The following is a 21,145-nucleotide window of genomic DNA, read 5'->3' as shown; positions in this document are numbered from 1 at the left end:
CCCCACTGCTGCACCCGCCCCCAAGCGCATCAGCTAGCGGGAGGGCGCCCCAGAGACTCACTGGCGGCCTCCCTTCCGCGCGCAGCCGTGCGCCCTGGCGCACGGCTGCGCGCGTCCCAGCGCCGCCTGCGATCTCCTGCGCCCCCCGACGGGCAGGGCGGAGCCATTGCCTCTCCTCGGCCCCTTCGAAGCGCTGTGGCCCGCCTGCCCCTTCCCAGCCCGAGCTGTCCCCCCCACTCTCCGCCTCCCCAGGGGGCAGCTCTTTGGGGTTGGGGTTTCAGTCCCCCTGCCAACGCGGCTCCCCCCCCCCCCCCCGTGTGTGCGCGCGTGCAAGACTCCACTCCGGGGCTTTGCGCTCACCAGCGATAGCATCAGTGGTAGGAGGGGACAGCGAGACTCCGGCAGGCTGAGGCTGAGCAGTCAGAGCTGGTCTGCAGGTGAAACCCGGATCGGCCCAGGCAGGCACCGACCGGCGGGGCTGAGCCAGCCGCAGCTTCCGTGGGACCGGCTGCGGAGTCCTCTAAGATGTGCCATGCGCCGCCGCCCCTCGCCCCGGACTGCCAGCTCTGCTTAGCCCCCGGGCGCCGCCAGCCGACCCCCGCTCTCCAGCCAGCCCTGAAGTCGTAGGGTCGCCGCGCGGAACTTGCCGGGAGGCGCTCCGCCCCCCCCAACGATGCCCCATTTCTGGCTCGCTCTCAGGGGGGCGCTTGTGGAATATTGGGCCGGGCTCCTGCTTTGCCTCTTTGGGATTCGCGGCGCGCATGGGATGCCCCATGTCATCCGGATCGGTAAGAGCCGCGGCTCTGGCGCCTCTTTGGGGACCTGGGGGAGGAGGAAGGGGCGTAGGGGGCTGTTTGCCCTCTGCGGGGGCTGCTTGAGGGGCGAGGGCTTACTGCGATTTCTGGGGCTCGCCAAGTGCACTTTGCGGAAGGACGCCCTGGGGGAGAGCCCGAGCCCCACAGAGGAGTTGGACTTCTCCGGGCGGCTGGGGAGAAGGCTGGAGAGGGACGGGGAGCGCGGGGGAGGGAGGGTGTCAGCTGCCTGCTGCTGGCACACACGGCGCTAACTCCAGCGTGCGGCTCTGCCAGCAGCGACGGGGCGGGGAGCGGGGCCAGGCGAGCGCCGGGTCTCCAGGAGGCAGGGTCGGCGTTTGCGGAGACGCGGCGCGACACCCACTGCGCTGGCTTGTGGGGACAGAGGCGGCCACGCTCCAGGAGGCAGAGTTGACCCCCGTGACGCCTGCAAGAGGGGAGCTGGCCGGGGAGCGAGCGGGCGGGACAGCCCCGCTCCGGTCCAGGCAGCGGCACCTCCCCGACAGAGGGGAAAGTTTAGACAGTGGCGTCTCCTCTGCTCTGTGGCGTGGAGGAGGGGGGAGCGCTGGGGGGCGCCCGGATCTGGAGAGGGGCTGGGTGCACACGTGGGGGCTGCGGGGCGGTGTCCTGAATTCGGATCCCCCTTGATTCTGGTTGTTCCGAAGCACTGCAAGGTCAGGGGCTGTGAGCAGGGGGCCAGCTGGGAAGTGCAGCAACCTCCCTCCCCCACTCCGGACACACACACTGGCTTGGATGCAGCTTGCCCCTGTATTTTCTAGGCTGAGGCAGGAATGGGGCAGAAGGGGCTGAGGCAGGAGACGCGGCGGCTCCCACTGACTCTGGCCACACGGACCCGAAAGCCAGACAGCGCTTCCCGGGAGCCAAGTTTGTTGGGTGGAGAAGCCCGAGCTGATGGGGGAGTCCACCGGCTCACCAGTGTCCCCTAAAGGCGCTGCCCAGCCAGGCCGGAGAGAGTGGCACAAACGAGCCCTTATGAAAGCTGCAGTTCTGAGGCATGTGGCTCAATGAAGGGGCTGGTCTCTCTCGGCTCTTAACTCGAGGGGCCTTCCGCACTGGCATTGTTTGGGTTTGTGGGTTTGTTTTGGTTTGGTTTTGGCGCAAAGTCCCCTGGCTTTGCTCCCTGCCAGGGGTCCTGAGAGTTTCCCTTGTCGCGCATCCCTGGTGGCTGCCCAGAGCGCAGTGGAAGGAGGACACCAGAGATGGAGACAGAGGGGGACAGCATCTTACTGACCCACATGCGACGTCACAGCTGCCCTCCCCTCCCTTAAGAGGAACAGGGTGTAGTGCTGGACCCACAAACACAGCTCTGTCCTTGGCAGGAGAGGCAGCTCCTTTGCCAAGTGGTATCCCTCCCCCTTGGGCATGGTTCCAGCTGCTGCAGGACCCAGCCCACGCTGTGGACTAAGGGCCTCATGCAGGGAGCACCTGCTGCTTCTGGGAATAAGCCACCATGGGCAGGTGCATCCAGGCTGGTGTCTTGTGCCTGGCCACTTCATCATGGATACAGCTGGGGGGATGCTGCAGGGTGAGGGCCTTTTGCAGCTTTGCCTGCTCACTACATCCACGCTGTGTGGGGGCTCCCCACCGGGGAAATCCTTGGTCCTGTGGCCAGGTTGCGCACTGAGGAGGCCCATCTGGGAGGGAGCTCCCCATCCAAGCTCTGTGAAGGGATGCTCCGTTACCACTACCACAGCGCCACGGTGGGGGCTCGGCTGTGTCACTGCAGATCTGCAGCTCTAGAATGCTCCTCCCAGCTAGGGGGGGCGGAAACTCTGGCAGCAGAGGGGAGGGGTGGGGGGTGCAGACACCCCTGCATGGGCCCCATGTTTCCTCAGGTCTCCGTCAGGGCCTGTGGAGCAGAAGTGCACTGTAGCTAGCCCAACAGTCCTTACTCAGGTGACATTCCCACCCCAGCCCATGGGAGGGGTCAAGCATCTCAGATTCCAATCCTGCAGCTGGATATGCTTGCACCGGAGAGCAGGGATCCAACCTTAAGTTGCTCCAATTGCAGCCCCCGGGAAATTGTGAGTTCCAACTTGTGATCAGCTTAGAGCCACTGGATTCTCCACGGCCAGGCACCCAGTGCCGTCTGTCGACCTGCCAAAGGCGCTGTCAGATGCTGCCATTCTGACTTGTGATTTAAACCCCGGTGCAAAGGACTGCACTAGGTGCAGGAGAGTGGAAAATCAGGCCTGGTCATTTGCCCCACAGTGGCTTGCCCTGTCATCTGCCTGGCTCACCAGAGCTGCAAGCTGCCCCGTGACTTGCTCAGCAGCCGTGTGAAATACCCAAGCAGAGGTTTGAAGGAGTCATTGGGAGGGGAAGGTGCTTAGCACCCTATAGGATTAGGATCCTCTTCTTGGGACCTCGCTATGACCCAGTGGAATCCTTCAGCAATAGACTCCAAGGCCGAAGGGCCCCAGCTTCCCAAGAAAAGTATTTTCTACTGGTACTTGAAAAGCCTCCAGGCACTTGCAGCAAGAGCAGAGAAGAAAGGGACACTTGACATTCAGATGCTATTACAAAAAAATCATGAACCTTGCACCTGGATTGTTCTTACTGGCAGAAACACCGTAGATCTGATTAGGCTTTGCCCTGCTCTCCCCTACACCAGTGCCAATTGCTGCTGGGCACGGCTTTATACTCACACTAGCCAGGCAGAAATGACCTCACATCGAGCAGTCTGACCTTCCTTTCCTTGCAAGCCCCCCTGCCTGCTGCTCCTGTCAGTGTTGTTAAAAGAATTGATTGGAAAGAGCTGTTTTTAATTTTCTAAACTTAAAGCCCCCCTCTAGCCAAGGGGTAGCTCAGCTTTGGTCAGGAAATAGGAATTCTACAGAGAGGCAACTCAGGAAAGCGAGAAATGCCTTAGCGCCACGCTTTTAAGATCAGCATTGTGTTTCCCTCCCATCAGGTTCCACTGAAAAATGCAGATTTTTCTTTCTGCATTACTTGGCCTGTCAGTTTGTGCCCAGCTACGCCAATCCCAGATTCTGATTTTCATGAACAGAATACATTGGGACATGGAAAACTCTTGAAGGAAGTAGCCTTTGGGCTTTAAAACCAGTCAGGTTTGGCTTCAAACGAAACTGACAATTGAACATATGCCATTGGAATTCTAGGGAAGGCATCCAGGACAAAGACGGGAAGTCAGAAAGTGCAGGCACTCTCAGACCCACCTAACGGGGGAAAGGAGGGAGGGAAGAAATCGATAATGCAGAAAATTCATACCTTTATTTTTTATTAAATGGGAGTTTGCCCCAGCTTTTTCAGGATCTATTTGAATTTTATGTGATCCATCAGATATTTTCCAATGTTAGACATAAATGTCTGACTAGATCTCTCCAGTCCGGGGGCTGGATTCAGAGCCCAGTAATGCCAGGGTAGATCCAGAATAACTTCCCTGACTTAAGTTGAATGACTCCATATTTGCACCAATGCTACTGAAGAGAATTTTGCCCCCAGTGGTTTGTGATAGACTCCGGGCATGAATATAATCAATGATAACACTCTTTGTAGTAAGTGCTGCTCTTGATAAAAAGTATTTGCAGTGTCATACCCCGGATGTAGTAAAAGCTGCTGCTCTGACTATGTGTAATATGATTAAGCTATTTTAAACAGCATATTTATCTAGCCTTTATTTTTCATTAAAAAAGCAGCAGCTCTCTTCATGAGTGATCCACGAGAATTTGATGTCCTCGTGCAATGGCTGAAGTTACTAACCGTAACAATGCAAAGTGTCATTCCTGGAGATGATGTCACATGCAGGATTTCAAGCGTTTACTGCTTTTGATAAATGAATTTCAGGTGCTGTGCTGTATCAAAATGTCTTCAGAAACTACCCAGAATTATGCCCCTACAAGACCAGAAAGCAAAACATACGTAGATATGAACTAGACAATATGAACATAAGACTAATTATAAATAGCAATGTATAGGAGAGACAGTGAGTGGTAGAATGTAAGCCATTATTTTAATGTTTGCATTTTTTGTTGTCTGATTGTTTGTTATTATGTAGCAACAGTATTACATATGTCTAGCGCCCAGTCCAACTGCCTTCTGTACATGGGGCATCCTACCAGCTTTAGTGGATTACTACAGTGAATAAAGGCTGCGGGACCATACCCTTTTCTGAAGTGCTCTGGGATATGTAGATGAAAATTATTTGAATGTGTACTTCATTTCTTATATTGTTACCTAACATAGATACCAGATTTCTTTCTCTGCATGCAATTGTGGGGAGCAATTTCCTTGAATTTTCTGAACATTTCAAAGAATATTCATTTTTCTTCAGCTTTACATTTTTTGTTACTAAGATTACATTTTTCTTTTGATTTATTTCTGCAGATTGTTACAGTGATAGTAGGGCCCAATCCTGTATCACTAAAGTCAATGGGTATTTTGTCAGTTATGACGCTAGCAGCAGGATTGGACCTTGACTGAACTTTTAAAGTAACAGTCTTAGATAGCTGAATTATAGGGCTTTCTCTCTTATTTCTCTTTTGTAAATTGTATCAGGTAAGGGAAGAGGTCAGGGCATTGATTGCTTGGGTGATTTGCAAGTAATGCAGGAGAGAGAGGCAATTGGATTGTAGCTGGCGCGGGAAAATGATCATTGATTATTTTATATAAATACATAGAAAATAATTTTGGTGCATAATTACTATTCCCTGTGAGATAGTCTTTTTCGGGGCTCATTATTATTGTGTGCCTGGGATGTTTTTAAAACCAGATTTCTAGCTGCAGCAAAGGGAGTTTTATTTTTTTAAACCTCCCAGATTTGCCTACGTGAAAGAGATGTTTTCCAGCAGCGATCTGTGAAGGCTGCAGGAGGTAATTCTTAGAAAGGATGGTCAAATATGATTCCATATTGGTCTGGCTTAATTAATAGTTTGGAGAAATTCTTGTTTCAGTGAGAGGTTGAGAGGAAGAGCTGACCTGAATTATTATAAGGCCATCGAATGAGGTATGAGAGGTTGCAAGGTTTGTGCCTGTGGTTTGGTAAATATTGTAGTTTTTAGACCCAAGACGAGTAGATAACGGTTTGCATTCAGGGGAGTTCCTTTCCAGGGTTGCCAAGTGTCCGGTTTTGAACTGGAACGTCCAGTATTCGAGCTTTCTGTTCGGGAAACAAATTGAGAAAATATAAATGAGAAAATATAAATGTCTGGTATTTTCTAAATAAGATGTAATGTACATTGTGATGTAATGTCAAGTGTGTCCGGTATTTTTGTTGAAACCATCTGGCAACCCTATGAATCCTTGCCCTTAATCCAGGGTGTATTTGGGACAGAGATCAACCCCATTCATACTTCTATCATGAAAGACTCTAACATCTTATTTACATAGTTCTTTTGTATAAGCTACTCCTAATCCTACACACACACACAGACCAAGGGCCAGGCTCCAATTAACTCCAGTTTTCTGCTCATGGAGCCCCGTTGGCCTCAGCGGTACCAGATACACTGGTGCAAGTGAGATCAGACTCGAACCCATGCAGTTTGCGGCAACTCTCCTGAGCCTGTGATGATTCAGAGGGTCCCGAATGGGCCCAAATGCTTGTCTTTGAGTTTGGGACTTGCTGAGTGTAAAACAATGAGAAATTTCTTTCAGTGACTGGTGAGGCAATGAAACATTGGCGTGTAGGAGCAGACAGAAGTTGAATGAAGATCAATATGTTTTTTTCACCCCCTGGAAGCAAATAGCGTTAGACAAGTGGCTTCCTGCCACCTGGGACTGCCACACAGACTTAGAAAACATTAACTTGAGGAACCTTCCCTTCCAGCATTTCATCCTTTAATGGAAGGTGTAAAGGGAAAAACCTGAAACACAAATTCAACTGGGCTGAGTTAGCACCAGTTAGTCAATTCCAGCCTGATTGCTAAATGCACCTTGGCCCTGATTCTAATCCATGAACACGCCTGGTGTAAATCTGGAATGCCTCTTCAGAAGTCAGTGGAGTGACTTCCAGTTTACAAAGGGGTAAATGAGACCCAAACCTGGTCCCCACTTATATCAACCGGAGACGCAAACCTTCACAGGACAATTGGGATTCTCTGCGGCTACGTCTAGACTGGCATGATTTTGCGGAAATACTTTTAACAGAAACGTTTTTCCATTAAAAGTATTTCCGCAAAAGCGCGTCTATATTGGCACGGATGTTTGCACAAAAGCATCCGTGGCCAGTCTAGACGCGATTTTGCGCAAGAAAGCCCCGATCACCATTTTAGCCATCGGGGCTTTTTTGCGCAAAACAATTCTTCCCTGTCTACACTGGCCCTCTTGCGCAAGTATTCCTGCGCAAGAGGGCTTTTTCCCAAGCGGGAGCGTGAAAGTATTTGCGCAAGAAGCACTGATTTTGTACATTACAAAGTGAGTGCTCTTAAGCAAATTCAAGCAGCCAGTGTAGACAGCTGGCAAGTTTTTGCGCATATGCTTTTGCGCAAAATCTTGCCAGTCTAGACACACCCTGCTTATTTTCATGTTGCATTTTTTGCATGTTAAGACTATAAAAAACCCAACCCCGACTTTGCCGCTTTTGTGGCTGTTTCGGTACTTCCGACACTATGGACCCATTGTTCCAGTTTTTTATGGCTCAAAACCCCCCACGTATTACTGAGTTTTATTTTGGGTCACAGGACCCTTTGTATTAGGGAGCACAATTTTAGTAATTTCAGCAGGAAAGTACAGACAGCAGTGTAAACTTGGGGTGGCAGCGGCATATTCCTTCTCAATACATTTGAATAACAACATTACTTCTTTACGGCAGAGAAGTCTAATTATTTGCTCTCAGCTTCCTCCTGGGAACTTCATACAGGCTATTAAGATGAAACATGACAACCAACCCTAGTTAAACACATGGGTGGGAATACAGCTGAAGTAAATATAACAGGCCTGGGTGCTGCCGCAGCTGCTTCCTCCAATGAAGCAGACCCACTCTCCAGACTGGGTGTGTGCTGGTCCATGTGCACTTTTGCACAGTGTAATTTAATAGGCTTCTGTAGAATTGAAATGAAGCAGAGGCCATGGATAGACTCTGCATGAGGTGAGTTTCACCACTCAATCCTTAATGGTAATGGGGCCATTAACTCTGGTACCTGGCTCCATAGGGTCTGTCATGAATGCCCTGTAATAAAGGCTGGATTGTTAATTTCATGCCTTGCCACCTACTGTTTTCTACCTGCTGTGCAAACCCCTCCTTCTTAGCTTGATTTCTCCCTTCTCTGGACTCTTTCTGTTGAAAGAATTAAATGAGAGTTGATTTTTAAACCTTCAGCCCACTTATGAGAAGACTTAAAAAGCCCTTTTTGATTTAATAATTCAATTTTACTCTTGCACAGAGCAAGAGTAAAACCCAGCCAATCTACTGCAAAGCCGTCTCTTGCTTTTCTTGCAAACTGAGCAACTCTTTAACCAGGAAAAGGAATTGGATTAAGTTAACCACTCTGAATAAAATATGGGCTTGCCCCATGATACTCAGTTATTGCAATATTGCTAAGAAACTGAAAAGGCGGCAGCATTAAAAGAGAACTAATGTTTCAGAAGTGCTTATTCTCTCATTTCAGCAGAGGGCAGTGTTTTTCATTTACAAGTCAAGTACTTTGTAGGTATAGGAAAAAAAATATTTCCAGCCATCTCTTTCCTTCTAGCTGTTGCATGTTGCTTTTTTATAGTAGCCCTCAGCAAATTTCCAAACATCTGCATGGAAGGGCTCTGCCAACCTAGTTCTACAAGGTTCTCTGACAGAAACATAATATGAAAAAAAATCCCACCCCATCTCAGATTGCATAGACTGTTGGTTGTGAGCGTTAAACCTAATAATCCAGTGCACTGTATTTTCCCTCTTCTGTAATGCATTCCTCTCTCTCTCTCTCCTTTTTTCTTGGCTAGCGGTTTAATGTAATGCAGTCTAGACAGTTTTTTTTTCCTGGCCTTCTCAGTGCATAGACTGGTCAGAATCTCTGTACAACATAGATAACAGCTAGAAATCATCAGAGCCCAGTTTTAAAAACACACACACACAAACCCAGGAGGAATTCAGCCGCTGAAAACAAGGTTAAAAATGTGTGCTACTCGCGGTGTTGCCAAATGGAATAAATGTGGAGTCAGGAATAAGGGATTTTTGCTGAAGCAGACACGGATGAGTTTGATCCTAAAGCTGTTTGTATCTAAGTTTATGGGGACTCTGCATCAGCCTCTGTTTGTTCTTCCATGGAGGGATTTTGGTGATCCGTGATCACACATAGTGACTTGCTCCCTGTCTTAAAATACACGAAAATGTGAGCTCTTTGAGCAAGGCCTGTCTTTTATTGTGTTTGTGCAGCACATACCTTGGCCTGGCGGGACCTCTGAGTATCACTGCCATGTTTAATGACAATAATGAAAAGGTGTTTGTTACCCTGGATATTCAGTCAAATCCAAAGGTGACATCACAATCCGGAGAGCTTTAACCATGGGGGAAACCCAGTTCCATTCTGCCGCTTTAGTCTGATGACAACATTCTACATACATTCAGCTTATTTGGGATTTTCTTTTCTAACCCCCTTTCCAAATCCTCTGTCCCCAACTATTTCTGTGCAACAACAGTGCCCCGTTAAGTCACACGCCAGCAGCATCCAGAGTAGGGATATTAAATATCAGTTAATTGAATAGTCGATTAACCTCATGAATTCCTATCGATTAGTCACCTATTCTATAGTCCCCGGGGGGCGAGGCTGGCAGATATTGTATTCTGGTTCTCACTCCCGAGGAGGGTGCCAGGTGGGAGCTGGTCTGTGAGGGAAATCAGTTTAAAAACCAGCTCCCCTCGTAGGCCGGTGGCCTGTTGTCCTGTGCTACTGCCTCTGAGATAGAGGCAGCAGTGCGGAGTGGCAGCAGCCTCTGTTGGGGGCAGGGCCTGAGCTTCTGGACCTGGTGCGAGCCGGAACTGAGCCAGGCTGCCTGCCCACCCGGCTCCTAATATACTTTAAATGCAGAGCTGCAGCAGCGGTAGGTCCCGGACCCGTTGCAAGCCAAGACCGAGCCAGTCTCCTGGCCAGCCTGCTAAAAAAATGTACTGGTGGGGTGGGGGGAAGGAAATGAGCATAGTCTATAGCATTAACCTATAAGCTTTTGCTTATCAGTTAATTGGTTAGTGGACTACACTATTACATCCCTAATCCAGAGCCCCAGCATACCACACTGTGCAGCTGGGAACAGTCTCCTTTGCATTACCATTTTCTTTCTTTAGCTTTCATTGCAGACAGGGAAGTTTCACATGCCCAGTATAACCCGAGATGTTTAATCATCTCTGGTGCATTGACATCCTCAGGCCCAGAGAGATACTATATATTCTGCTACAACCTGATAATTTTACAGCACAAATATATTGCCACGGACAGAGCTAGTTTGTTCCGACAAGGAGAGAAAGTGGCAGTGATCAATAAAATGTAGGATTTTCAGATGTTGCCTGATAGAGCCGGGGCATGAATAATTCCATGACTCAGCTCAGATTTTCTCCATGGATCTACCCAGTTGTTCTTCCTTTGAAATACAGTTTAAAGAGATGCTAAAGCAAACAGCAATTAGCGGTGATAAAAGGCCTCACCACCGTCTCGTTATTAAACATGTCTATTACATTAGAACTCATGTACCCCAGGTGGCATCTGGCTCCTGTTTAAGCACTGTACATAAATAAAGACATGCTTACTGCCCCAAAGAGCTTACAGTCACAAGTGTCTTTTCTAGTGCTTCCAGATGCTCCAGTGTCAAGCAAGGATAGTAATAGAGATGTAGCCGTGTTAGTCTGATCTTGCTGAAACAAAAGCGAGGACTATGCAGCACTTTAAAGACTAACAAGATAGTTTATTCCACCAGACAAGAAATCTACTGTACACACTTCTACTCCCTACAAAAAATAAAAGACAATAAACTTTCTAAACTACTCCACACCACAGGATACTACAACAGCAACTACCTCAACCCACTGGATAATATTATTAACCTCTCTAGCTACAAACTCAACCCAGGAGAGGAGTCTGTCTTATCCCGGGGTCTTTCTTTCTGACCCACCTTCCTCACCAACTGGATTCAATTTTGTGGTGACCTTGAAGCTTTCTTTTGCCGCCTCTGTCTACGAGAATATTTCCAAACTACCAATGAACATCAATCCGACCAACCAGATCCCCCCTATCAACACCAAAAGATTAATAAACCATCTTGTTAGTCTTTAAAATGCTGCATAGTCCTCTCTTTTCTTTAAGCAAGGATAGGTTATAAAGACAGCGATAAGTTTTGGAAATGCCATACACACTCCTGCTTCAGGGTATGAGCCCACTTTTAACCAAGGGGGTCAGGAAGGAACTTTATCCAAGGAGCCGATTATCCTGTAGCAGCAACTATGGGGGATTGAGTTTCCTGCCCCATCTTTGGAAGCAGTTGGTGCTGGCCATGGTAGAAGACGGGATGTGCACGAGATGGACCCCTGTGCTCAGCCAGTCTGGCAACTCTCATGTTCCTGTGTTTAATGAGGCAGAACCTGCTTGGGATGTGAATGCCATGCTAAGAGATGGGCTTTCTTAGGTCATGTCCCATGTGGAGTGAAGAATAGACCCTTCGGCACAGCATACTGTGCAGAGAAAAGCCCTCCCCTTTGTTCTTCAGCAGTTCGTGGTGACATTCAAATGCAGCCTCTGCAGCGCGATATCTTAGACTGGAGACTTCCCTCCAGCCATTCCCTTCCAGTCTGTGCCATTTATCTGCCTCCCCATGACTGACCGCCCCCGTGCATCTGCTCTCTGGGCAGTGTCCTCTCGCCCCTTTTGCCTGAGACAGCGAGCGGCAGGCACACCCTGAAATAAGCCATTTGTGTGTGAAGTAAAACTGCTCCGGAATGCCGGGAGCTGCTGGCGTGGGCTGCAGCTTCCTCATTCCCTATATCCTGGCTTGTACTACTGGGGAAATGAAGTGGGGAAAGGGGTCTTACTCCACATGGGGGCAGGCCAGCACAAAGCTGCAAACACCCTTTAGTTTGGGTTAACTGGTGAGGGCTGGAGCAGCTCCCTGCTTGCCACAGGCAGATGGCTGATTCAGGCCTGTGGGATCCACCATGGACAGGGGCTGCCCAGAGCAGCCCTGCCCCCAGTGAGCCCAGGTGCATCTCAAGCAGGGGCTGCTCAGGTGGGGCTGGAGCAGCCCCTGCCTATGGTGGGGGGGCACTTCAACCCCCCCCCCCCGCCCCTTCTTTAATTGGTTAACCAGATAAACATCACGTTTAACCGGTTAACCAATTTAATGAGATTTTACATCCCTATTTAGTTCCTCCTCCAGTCCCAAGGGCTGAAGTCATGGCTAGATCTTGGGTCCCGGGTAATTTGACTGCATGTCCATTCTGCTGTCGGAAAGAATGAGACCAGTGCATTCTTGCTGGGTTAAGGTGTTTGTGCTTTAGTTGCAAAAGGCCAGTCTTCCTGGGCAACTGGACCTTTCTATTCTGCTTGCAGGCTCCCTGAATCCCTGAAATTTGCTCCTAAATCCCTGAAATTACCATCAGAATCTGGATCAGAAAAGGAATCAAGTTTTTTTTTTCAGTAGATGCTTTAAGTGTTGCTCATTTGGTTTTGAACATACAGGGAGGTAGTGTTGCCTAATGGATAGGTACTAGACTTTGGCTCAGGAGATGGGGCTTCAATATGTGGCATTGCCCCGAGCGACCTTGCGCATGCTACTGCATGGCTCCGTGCCTCAGTTTCCCCATCTGCAAAACTGGGAAAAGGATGCTGACCTCCTTGCTAAAGAGCTTTGAGATCTGCAGAGAAAAAGGTGCTGTGATATAGCATATTAGTCATACGCTATTATATATATTATACTGTAGGCCTTTGTGTCCGAATAGTTCTGAGATGAATTATTACGCATGAAGGATGCACAGTTCACATCTGAGCGCTGTCAGGTTTTAAATGGAACATTGGGATTATGTTAATTCTCCTGGAATCTTTTATCTGGTGCCTGATGCTGGAAGCCTATCCGTTACTGAGCTTTATTAAATTGTTTTCTACCGTCACATGTGAATCAGGGCAGCTGGCAGGGGATGCTCCGCTGGGCCAGGGGGTGGGGGACTCCAACTTGCTGAAGAAGCTAAAAACCACAGGAAGGGAGGGGGCAGAGTCATCCGGAAGGGGCTGGGGAGACTCCGAGCACAGGGCAAATGAGAGGTTTATACAGTTCTGTTCAGAGCCCTGTCAGGTAATGAGGGTATGGGCAAAAGCAGGAGAAGAGAATGTCCCCCCGGTGACCACACAGTTTAAAATAATGAGCTGGAGAGGGCTCCTGTGGGAGCGCTGGATGAAATTGTGAAGCCGTTGGCACAAAGCGTAATTGAGCTAAAGTAAAAGAAAGAAAAGGAGCAAGATACAAGCTGCCGGGCTGCCTGAACAGAGGATCCCAATGAGTGGGAGGTGATGGTGTCGGGCATTAGAAAAGAGCCTACTGTACAGGGATTGCAGAGTTGAAAAGCCCACGGCGAGCTGAGGTGAAGGGGCAGCGCCACTGAGAAAAGCAGCAAGGAGCTTTGCTGCACAGAAAAGCTGGAGAAACCCGGACTCTGTTTCCCAGGGATGATTCGTTCCCTTTATTCCAGGAGCATCAAGGGGCAAAGGCCGGCAGGGACAGCCCCAGGGAATGCTCCTCCCCCACCCCCACCAGCGTATAGATGGTGGGAATGGCTCTGTGCTGGATGGGGGCGAGGGGAGGTACACCCATGGGCTGTGTCTACACTGGCAAGTTTTTCCGGAAAATCAGCCACTTTTCCGGAAAAACTTGCCAGCTGTCTACACTGGCCGCTTGATTTGCCGAAAAAGCAATGACGATCTCATGTAAAATCATCAGTGCTTTTCCGGAAAAACTATGCTGCTCCCATTCGGGCAAAAGTCTTTTTCTGGAACACTGTTCCGGAAAAGGGCCAGTGTAGACAGCACAGTAGTGTTTGCCGCAAAAAAGCCCTGATCGCGAAAATGGCGATCGGGGCTTTTTTGCGGAAAAGCGCGTCTAGATTGGCCACGGACGCTTTTCCGGAAAAAGTGCTTTTCCGGAAAAGCATCCTGCCAATCTAGATGCTCTTTTACGAAAACGCTTTTAATGGAAAACTTTTCCGTTAAAAGCATTTCCTGAAAATCATGCCAGTGTAGACGTAGCCATGGTGCTCTGCACTTTGGCTATTCCAATTATCTAAGTACAGCAGCCCCTGGGGCTCCACCAGGCCCAGAATTTGGGAGGTGCAAAGGCAGTTAAAGTTCTTTTAGCCTGAAAGCCTGCTGGGCCGTGTCTCCTCAGAGGCCCTGCTCAGAATGCAGCCCCTGTTCTTGTCTGCACTGACTTAGACAGTGGCAAGCCCTTATCTTCTTTCATTCTGAGATCTAGAGGGGGAGGATTTATTGGCGATTCCCCAAGGAATGTAACCCACCGACTGAGAAGGCCCCACTCACGTGACTCTCTAAATACAGGAACTCCTCACTTAGCATTGTCCTGGAGAACGTTGTTTCAGTTACGTTGCTTATCTATTGGAGCACGTGCCCGTTTAAAGTTGTGCGATGCTTCCTTGTAATGCCTTTGACTGTCTGCTTTGTCCGTGACTTGCAGGGTTTTGTAGAATAGCAGCCTGTCCTTGTGGGGGATTGGAACCAGGGTGGAACAGCAGCCCCTCATCAGCTCCCCTAAATTCCCTGTAAGGTATGCAGCTGGGCAGCTGCAGTTCAGCTGTCTCTCCCCCACACTGCCCTGCTGCTCCTGCCCTCTGCTTTACAGCCAGAAGCAGCATGTGGAGACATGTGCCCCAAACACCTTGGGTGGGAAGGGCCAGAGACCAGCCAGCAGCCGGTGGGGCCAGAGTGTCAACAGAGGGGGGTCTGGCGCAGGCAGCAGGGGTCCAGTGATGCGGGAAGTGGAGCAATGAGGCGCCAGCTTGCTCTGCTCTCCCGGCGCATTGCTCGGGGGCGGGACCCACGGGAAGTGGAGCGACATGGCTGGGGGAGCAAAGCAAGCTGGGACCATGTTGCTCCACTTCCTCCACCGCTGCCGGTGAGTGCAGAGGGGCCGGACCCCTTGAGCAGGTACCAGACTCCTGGCCCTGCTAGTCTTCCAGGCTGCCTTGCTCGGGTGACGGGCTTGGGGGGAAGAGGTGGGGCAGGAATAGAGGAGGGTTGAGCGGGGATGGAGGAGGGCCACCAATCGCTCCTGCTTGGAGCTACTCCCAGGAGCCCCTCACTCCCTACACCATGTCCACAAAGCAGGGTATCACAGCTACAGAGTCCTGTGTCTGGCCTTCGGGGCCTATTTACAAGGACAATGTACTTGAAGTGGGGCCAGCGTACTTAAAAGGGCAATGCACGTCTCTGCCTCTTTCTCTCTCTCACACACACATGGGTGGTGGGTGAAGGTAGAGTGGGGGAGGCAAACCCCAAACCCCTTCCGCTCCACCCCTTCTGCCAAAGCCCTGCCCCCATGAGAGCCAAGCCACCTTCCCTCCCCCACCCCCCGCACCATGGGAAGGTGGGACAGCATGCTGTGTCCATGTGTGCCACCCCAGCACGGGGAGGGGAGGAGGGCAGTCAGGCACGTGGCCCCCAGCCTCCTTGGCCACGGAGCATGGAGACGACAGGTGGTGTGCAACCCCAGTCCTTCTGGGGCCAGGCTGGTGACTTGGCAAGGCTGTGCCCTCCCCTGCCTCGCATACCCGCCAGCCATGTGCACACAGTACGTGTGTCTCTGTCCCTCACACACACACACCCCTTCGCATGGTGCAGCTGAGGGGAGAGTGGTGCACTCCAGCCGGAGAGTGTGGGTTCATCATGGTGTTCCGTTTCTGCAGGGACGTGTGTGCAGCCACTGCCCTGTGTGCAATGTGTTTCCACCCTCCGGCCTCAGTCCAGGCTGCCTCTAGACGAAAGTGTGAGGCTATCCTAACAACACGTTAACTCTTGAGACCTCAGCCGAGTGCTAACTCATCATTCAGCAGCAAAACATTCCCTGGGAAATATTCCACCCTCTGACTCCCCAACCTCAACCAAGCTTCGCAGCCCCCCCCCTGCTGTGTGCAGTGCTACATTGTTTAAAATTGTTGAAGACATTCACTGTACATGCCTCCTTTTGTCTGCTGAAAAAAATTCCCCGGAACTCCCCTCCCCATTTACATTAACTGTGATGGGGAAATTAAATTTGCTTCATGTTGTTTCACTTACAATAGCACTTACCAAAGCAGCATTAACTGCCACCGTAAGGGCAGAGTGACTGTAACTATATACAGTTCTGAAGGAAACTCAGTGGGGAAGATGCAGGGTTAAAAAATGGAGACCAAAGAGTATTCCCAGACGGTGAGCATTTTAGGGCTTATATGACCCCTAGAATAATTGGGCCCTGGTCCCCCCATCCCTCCAGGGGCATTTGGGCACAAGCGCAGCATCACTAGGTCATAATAGCTCACATGAAGCAATGGAGAAGGAATGCTATGTGAAACCAGAGAGGGCAAGACCAAATGGGCTTCCTGCAGCCTCTCCTTGTTTGTATTCCTAGTGGCTTATGAGGGTCATCTGTATGTAATTCCTTTGTGGGGGAAACAAGATGTCACTGTCTGGCAGCAGTGCAAGATACCCTAGCTCATTAGATCAGGGAAAGAATCTAGGCCATTATGCATTACAAACGTATGTCTTCCTTCATGGTCTGACAAACTGGAAGGTTTGTCAAACCAGCTGCCATATTCTCTCCAAAGAGGCAGATGCTTTTCTCGCGAGGTGCATTAATCCCGTTTTATCTCAGTTCGGCTGATTTGGTCTCAGAATGAACACCAGAAATAAAATAAACCAACTCCCCAAATCTCCCCCAAATAAAAATAGGCCTCTTAAAAACGTTATGTGGGGAGCCGCTGTCTCTCTCGCCTGCCTGCGCCAGATTTATTCGCCCCAGCACCAAACACGGGATATTTGCATCTTGGACTAATGGGATGAAAAATATTTGTAGAAGTTAATTTATGGCTAGCAAAAAGTGCCAGAGTATTGATGCTGGAGACCCTCTTCACACTCTCCAAATAGGTACAGCTCCCAGAGAAGGGAATGGGTTGGTGCTCTACTTGTGGGCAAGATATTTAAGCTTTATTCGCTTTTCTTCTCTTGTAGCTATTGAGATCCTGATTCAGGAAAACATCCCCATTCTAACTCTGGCGTAACTCACCAGAAATCAATGGGATTTATGTACTTTCCTCCTTTCAAGCATTTGTTGAAGTGCTTTCCTGAATCTGGGATTTATATTTCATTTAGCACTATGGGATCTCAGTGCTGACCACCTCTTGGAACATCTATCTGATAGATGCTTGGTGAGACCGATCAGTTGGAATGAGCCTTCAGTCCTGAATACCTGCTTAGACTAAATATAAGAATGTCAGTTTGTGCCAGGATGGCATTTGTGATGTCCAATAAGAACTGGACCAAAACTGTCAATTCATCTTCCATGGAGTATTGGCTGGTCATTGGGTGATAATAACATTTGCTCACTGCGGCATGGTCTTTATCAAAGAGGGGATCTGGAGGTGAAAAGTCCAACCCTCTGACTGAGTCATTCTAAAAACACCGGGGGGAGGAGGGGTGTCTAGACTGGCAAAAACTTGCCAGCTGTCTACACTGGCTGCTTGAATTTGCGCAAGAGCACTGACTTTGTAATGTACAAAATCAGTGCTTCTTGCACAAATACTTTCACGCTCTCGCTCGGGAAAAAGCCCTCTTGCGCAAGAATACTTGCGCAAGAGGGCCAGTGTAGACAAGGAAGAACTGTTTTGTGCAAAAAAGCCCCGATGGCTAAAATGGCGATCGGGGCTTTCTTGCGCAAAATTGCGTCTAGACTGGCCACGGATGCTTATGCACAAAAGCACTTTTTGCACAAAAGCATCCGTGCCAATCTAGTCACACTTTTACGGAAATACTTTTAACGGAAAAGCTTTTCTGTTAAAAGTATTTCCGCAAAATCATGCCAGTCTAGACGCAGCCCGGTTGTAGTAGAACAAACCCCAAACACTTTTAAAGACCCAAGAGTGAGTGTGAGGAAAGAACAAACATCTGTTATAGACAGTCAAATGGCTGGCTGTCTCTTTCAATGGAGCAGTGAGTCAAATACAGAATAACTCACAAATTTAGCTGACTTATAGTGTCTGTTGGGATTGAGTGTCAGACTTGTTGGTTACTTTTTGCAGTAAATTCAGAATACTCAGACGTAAATTGCTTTAAAATCCGCCCCCTGGTTGTGAAATAGACACTCTCCCTGCTAGATACTGCAGCTGTTTGGATACGTATCTGATGTGATTTTTCCTATGCTTGCAATGGAAGTAGTACATCATAAGCTGAGCTGATTTGCTGGTGAATGGAAAGCATCTTACGAGCACGTGTTCAGCAAAGAATTTCAGAGTAGATTTTCGAAAAGGTGGTGGGCCAGACACTTGTCCTGCAAGTGCATATTGCAAGCGGAAATTTGCACCTGCGTTTTTGCATTTGCAGAAGGAAAATTTGCATCTGCGTTTTTGCATTTGCAAAAGGAATCTCAGGTGTAGAACAGAGTAACTTTAGCTCCACCTGACTTATGTCTCTCCACTGCTCGTGTAAAACTGTACTTGCAAAAAAAGAAAACTGGCCTTTTGAAAATATGGCCCTTAACTCTGCCAGGCAAGGGCAACATGTGCCTTTTTCTGGGGGTATTTGGAAGGGAGCAGTGTTCCCTGTAAGCAGTGTGCTTGTGTGGCTGCTTGGGGAAGATTCAGATGTTGATTAGCAGAGCACCTACAGCTAGCCTTTTTGTTTCCACTGGTGGTGCACATTCATACTTACCTCAGTGCACATGAAAAATTTATTCTACACATGGATGGAAAAAATCCACACCGAGATTGCAAAGATCAGAGGAAACATTGGAAGGGAGATGTAAGTGTTCCCACTGCCAGAAAAAACTTCCCCTGTAAGTTGTACAGGTGCCATTGTGAAATCTTAAATATCTTTGGTGCAAATCTCATGTGGGCGTAAATTATTCACCTCTTGTACATTCTGTAGAATGACAGGTCGATAATTCCTCCAATGAAAATTAAACCAGATGAAATCTATTCTTGTTTCTAGGATGATTTGTATCTAGTATGTAACTCGAAAGCATTTTGGAAAATGTAACAAGACACTGGAAGAAGTTTTTTGGTTAATATTCTAATATGTATGCAGGTTCCAATTTCTCTGCTGTGGAGTAGGAAGTAATAATTGTCTGCGTGACAGTACAGCCTTAGACATTCCTTTATAGACTCACCCTATGCCTGAGACCCCATCCGGTCTTACGGCATGACTTGTAGAGACAACCGGTGGCATGAGAGTGTTCTGTGTCTATGACCATTCTGTCCTTCATCTGTTCTGACCTTGGCTGTCCTCCTATGGCTTCCAACAAAGCAGCTGGCTGGGATAGTGACAGTCATGAACAACTGGATTAAGGTGACCAGAAATGCATCCCACCAATGGCACCCGAGCAGACAACACATGACCATTGTTTTTCGTTCACCGCCGAAATGGGTTAGAACTGGCCCGATTCCTGGTCTGACTGAAGTCAACAGAGATTTTTCCATTGAATTTAATGCGGATGGGATGAGAGCCGAAGGCATGAGTTACTGGTTCTGATTTGCTGAACCATTTGGATCCTCTCTTCCGGATCCGAGCCTGGGATGGCCACAATGGATGGTATCAAAGGGGGTCCACCAAGAAAAAAGAACATCCCTGCATTAGATCATTCCTCTCTAAAACATGCCTGTTACTTCAGCCTTTGGTGTCATTTATTCATACAGGTTGAACCTCTCTAGTCCAGCACTCTAGTCTGGCAACATCCGTGGTCCGGCATGATTTGAGTGAGCTGGATGTCTGCTTTTCATGGGCTTGGCCAAGTTTCCCCAAAGTTTTCCAAAAGTTTGTTTATAGCCACCGATCCTGGCTCTCAGTGTTCTGCACTGTTATTTCATGCTAATTTACCCCCTAAATGTCTTCTAAGAGCCCAGTAAGCAGTGGAAGTGTGGGTAATTGTGCTAGACAGTATTGACCTCCTGTAGTCTAGCAAATTCTCCAGTTCGGCATCGGTCAGGTCCCAAGGGTGCTGGACTAGAGAGGTTCAACCTGCCCTGTTGTCAGACATTTGCATTCCCAGACTGCTCTCAAAATGCTGCGATTCCCTTTGTTGCTTTTAAAAAAAGCCTTTTGACACCCTTCCAACCCCTCATCCTATGGGAGGCAGAAGCGAGATCATTGCTGACCCATGGGGCCGACGCCTACTGCGAGGCGCAGGGCAGGGTGGTGGGGGTAGCTCTGCACCCCCAGAAGGAGCAGGGTTGAGGGCAGTCAGCCCTTTAGCGCCACCTGGAGTGTGGTACTGGGCTCCCCCACCCTGCCAGCCCACAAAGCTGCGCACAGCAGCAGTTCAAAATGGTCCGGGGCTCCAGCTGCCACCATTGCCGCAGTAACAGCACCAGCATCTGGGAACTCCACGCCCCTTTGAATGACGGGGCTCCGGGGCAGTTGTCTCCTTCCCCCTCCTATCAGCAGGCCTGTTGCTGACAGTCTAATGATGGCAAGAGGGTGGATGCAGTCAATAGGAGACAGCGGGAAGCTGGAGGGAGACCCTGGACAGAGCTCCCATTGGGGGTGAGCAAGGGAGAGGCTCCTAGACTCTCTTGGCTGGACCCCTTAGTGATAGATCGGCTGGCGGTTTCCTAGCTCAGTTCCACTCAGCCTGCACCCACTGTCTCTGTGTCTCACCTGGGTTTTGCCTTTTTCTCCTCGCTTTGCCGCTGTGCTTGCTGTTCGCTGCCCTCCTCAGTTCCTCCCTGAAGGGCTACCTGCCCCAGGAAGGGGTGGACGGGGGGTGGGGGGGCTGGTGCCCAGTAGGTGAATACGTTCTCCTATTCGAGACCTGTGAGAGCTTGAAGCCCCCCCCCACCCCCCCGGCTGCCTCACAATCCTTCCCAGGAAGCATCCCATGCTCTCCGTTGGCTTCAGTCAGCCCCTCTAAGCAGTGTCCCATTTGCTGCTGGAAGCAGGATAGACTTGGGCCAAGGTAGCTTTGTGTGTCCGTGGGGCTGGCCTATACCTGCTGTCTGAGGCTGGGAAATACTGCAGCACAAAGTCCTGACTGGGGACCCCAGGGGTACCTGTGTCACTACGCACCTGCCAGATAAGAACATACGAGCGGCCAGACCAAAGGTCCATTTAGCCCAGTATTCTGCCTGCCAACAGAGGCCAATGACAGGTGCCTCAGAGGGAATGAACAGAACAGGCAATCGTTGAGTGATC

General features: G+C 49.5%; 1 protein-coding gene across 1 annotated transcript in view; it reads left to right on the top strand.

Moving 5' to 3' along the window:
* The first annotated feature begins 356 nt into the window (after positions 1 to 356).
* Positions 357 to 21,145, top strand: part of GRIK3 (glutamate ionotropic receptor kainate type subunit 3) — a 314,080-nt gene continuing 293,291 nt past the window's right edge. Inside the window, exon 1 of the mRNA XM_006134255.5 lies at positions 357 to 788. Within this exon, the coding sequence (XP_006134317.2) occupies positions 674 to 788 (115 nt within the window). The 5' untranslated portion in view covers positions 357 to 673. The remainder of the gene's footprint in view (positions 789 to 21,145) is intronic.

The sequence above is a fragment of the Pelodiscus sinensis genome, chromosome 26, assembly GCF_052426305.1.
Source record: "Pelodiscus sinensis isolate ZL-2025 chromosome 26, ASM5242630v1, whole genome shotgun sequence".
In the NCBI taxonomy this organism is placed as follows: domain Eukaryota; kingdom Metazoa; phylum Chordata; order Testudines; family Trionychidae; genus Pelodiscus; species Pelodiscus sinensis.
This window is presented reverse-complemented; position numbering and strand designations above follow the sequence as displayed.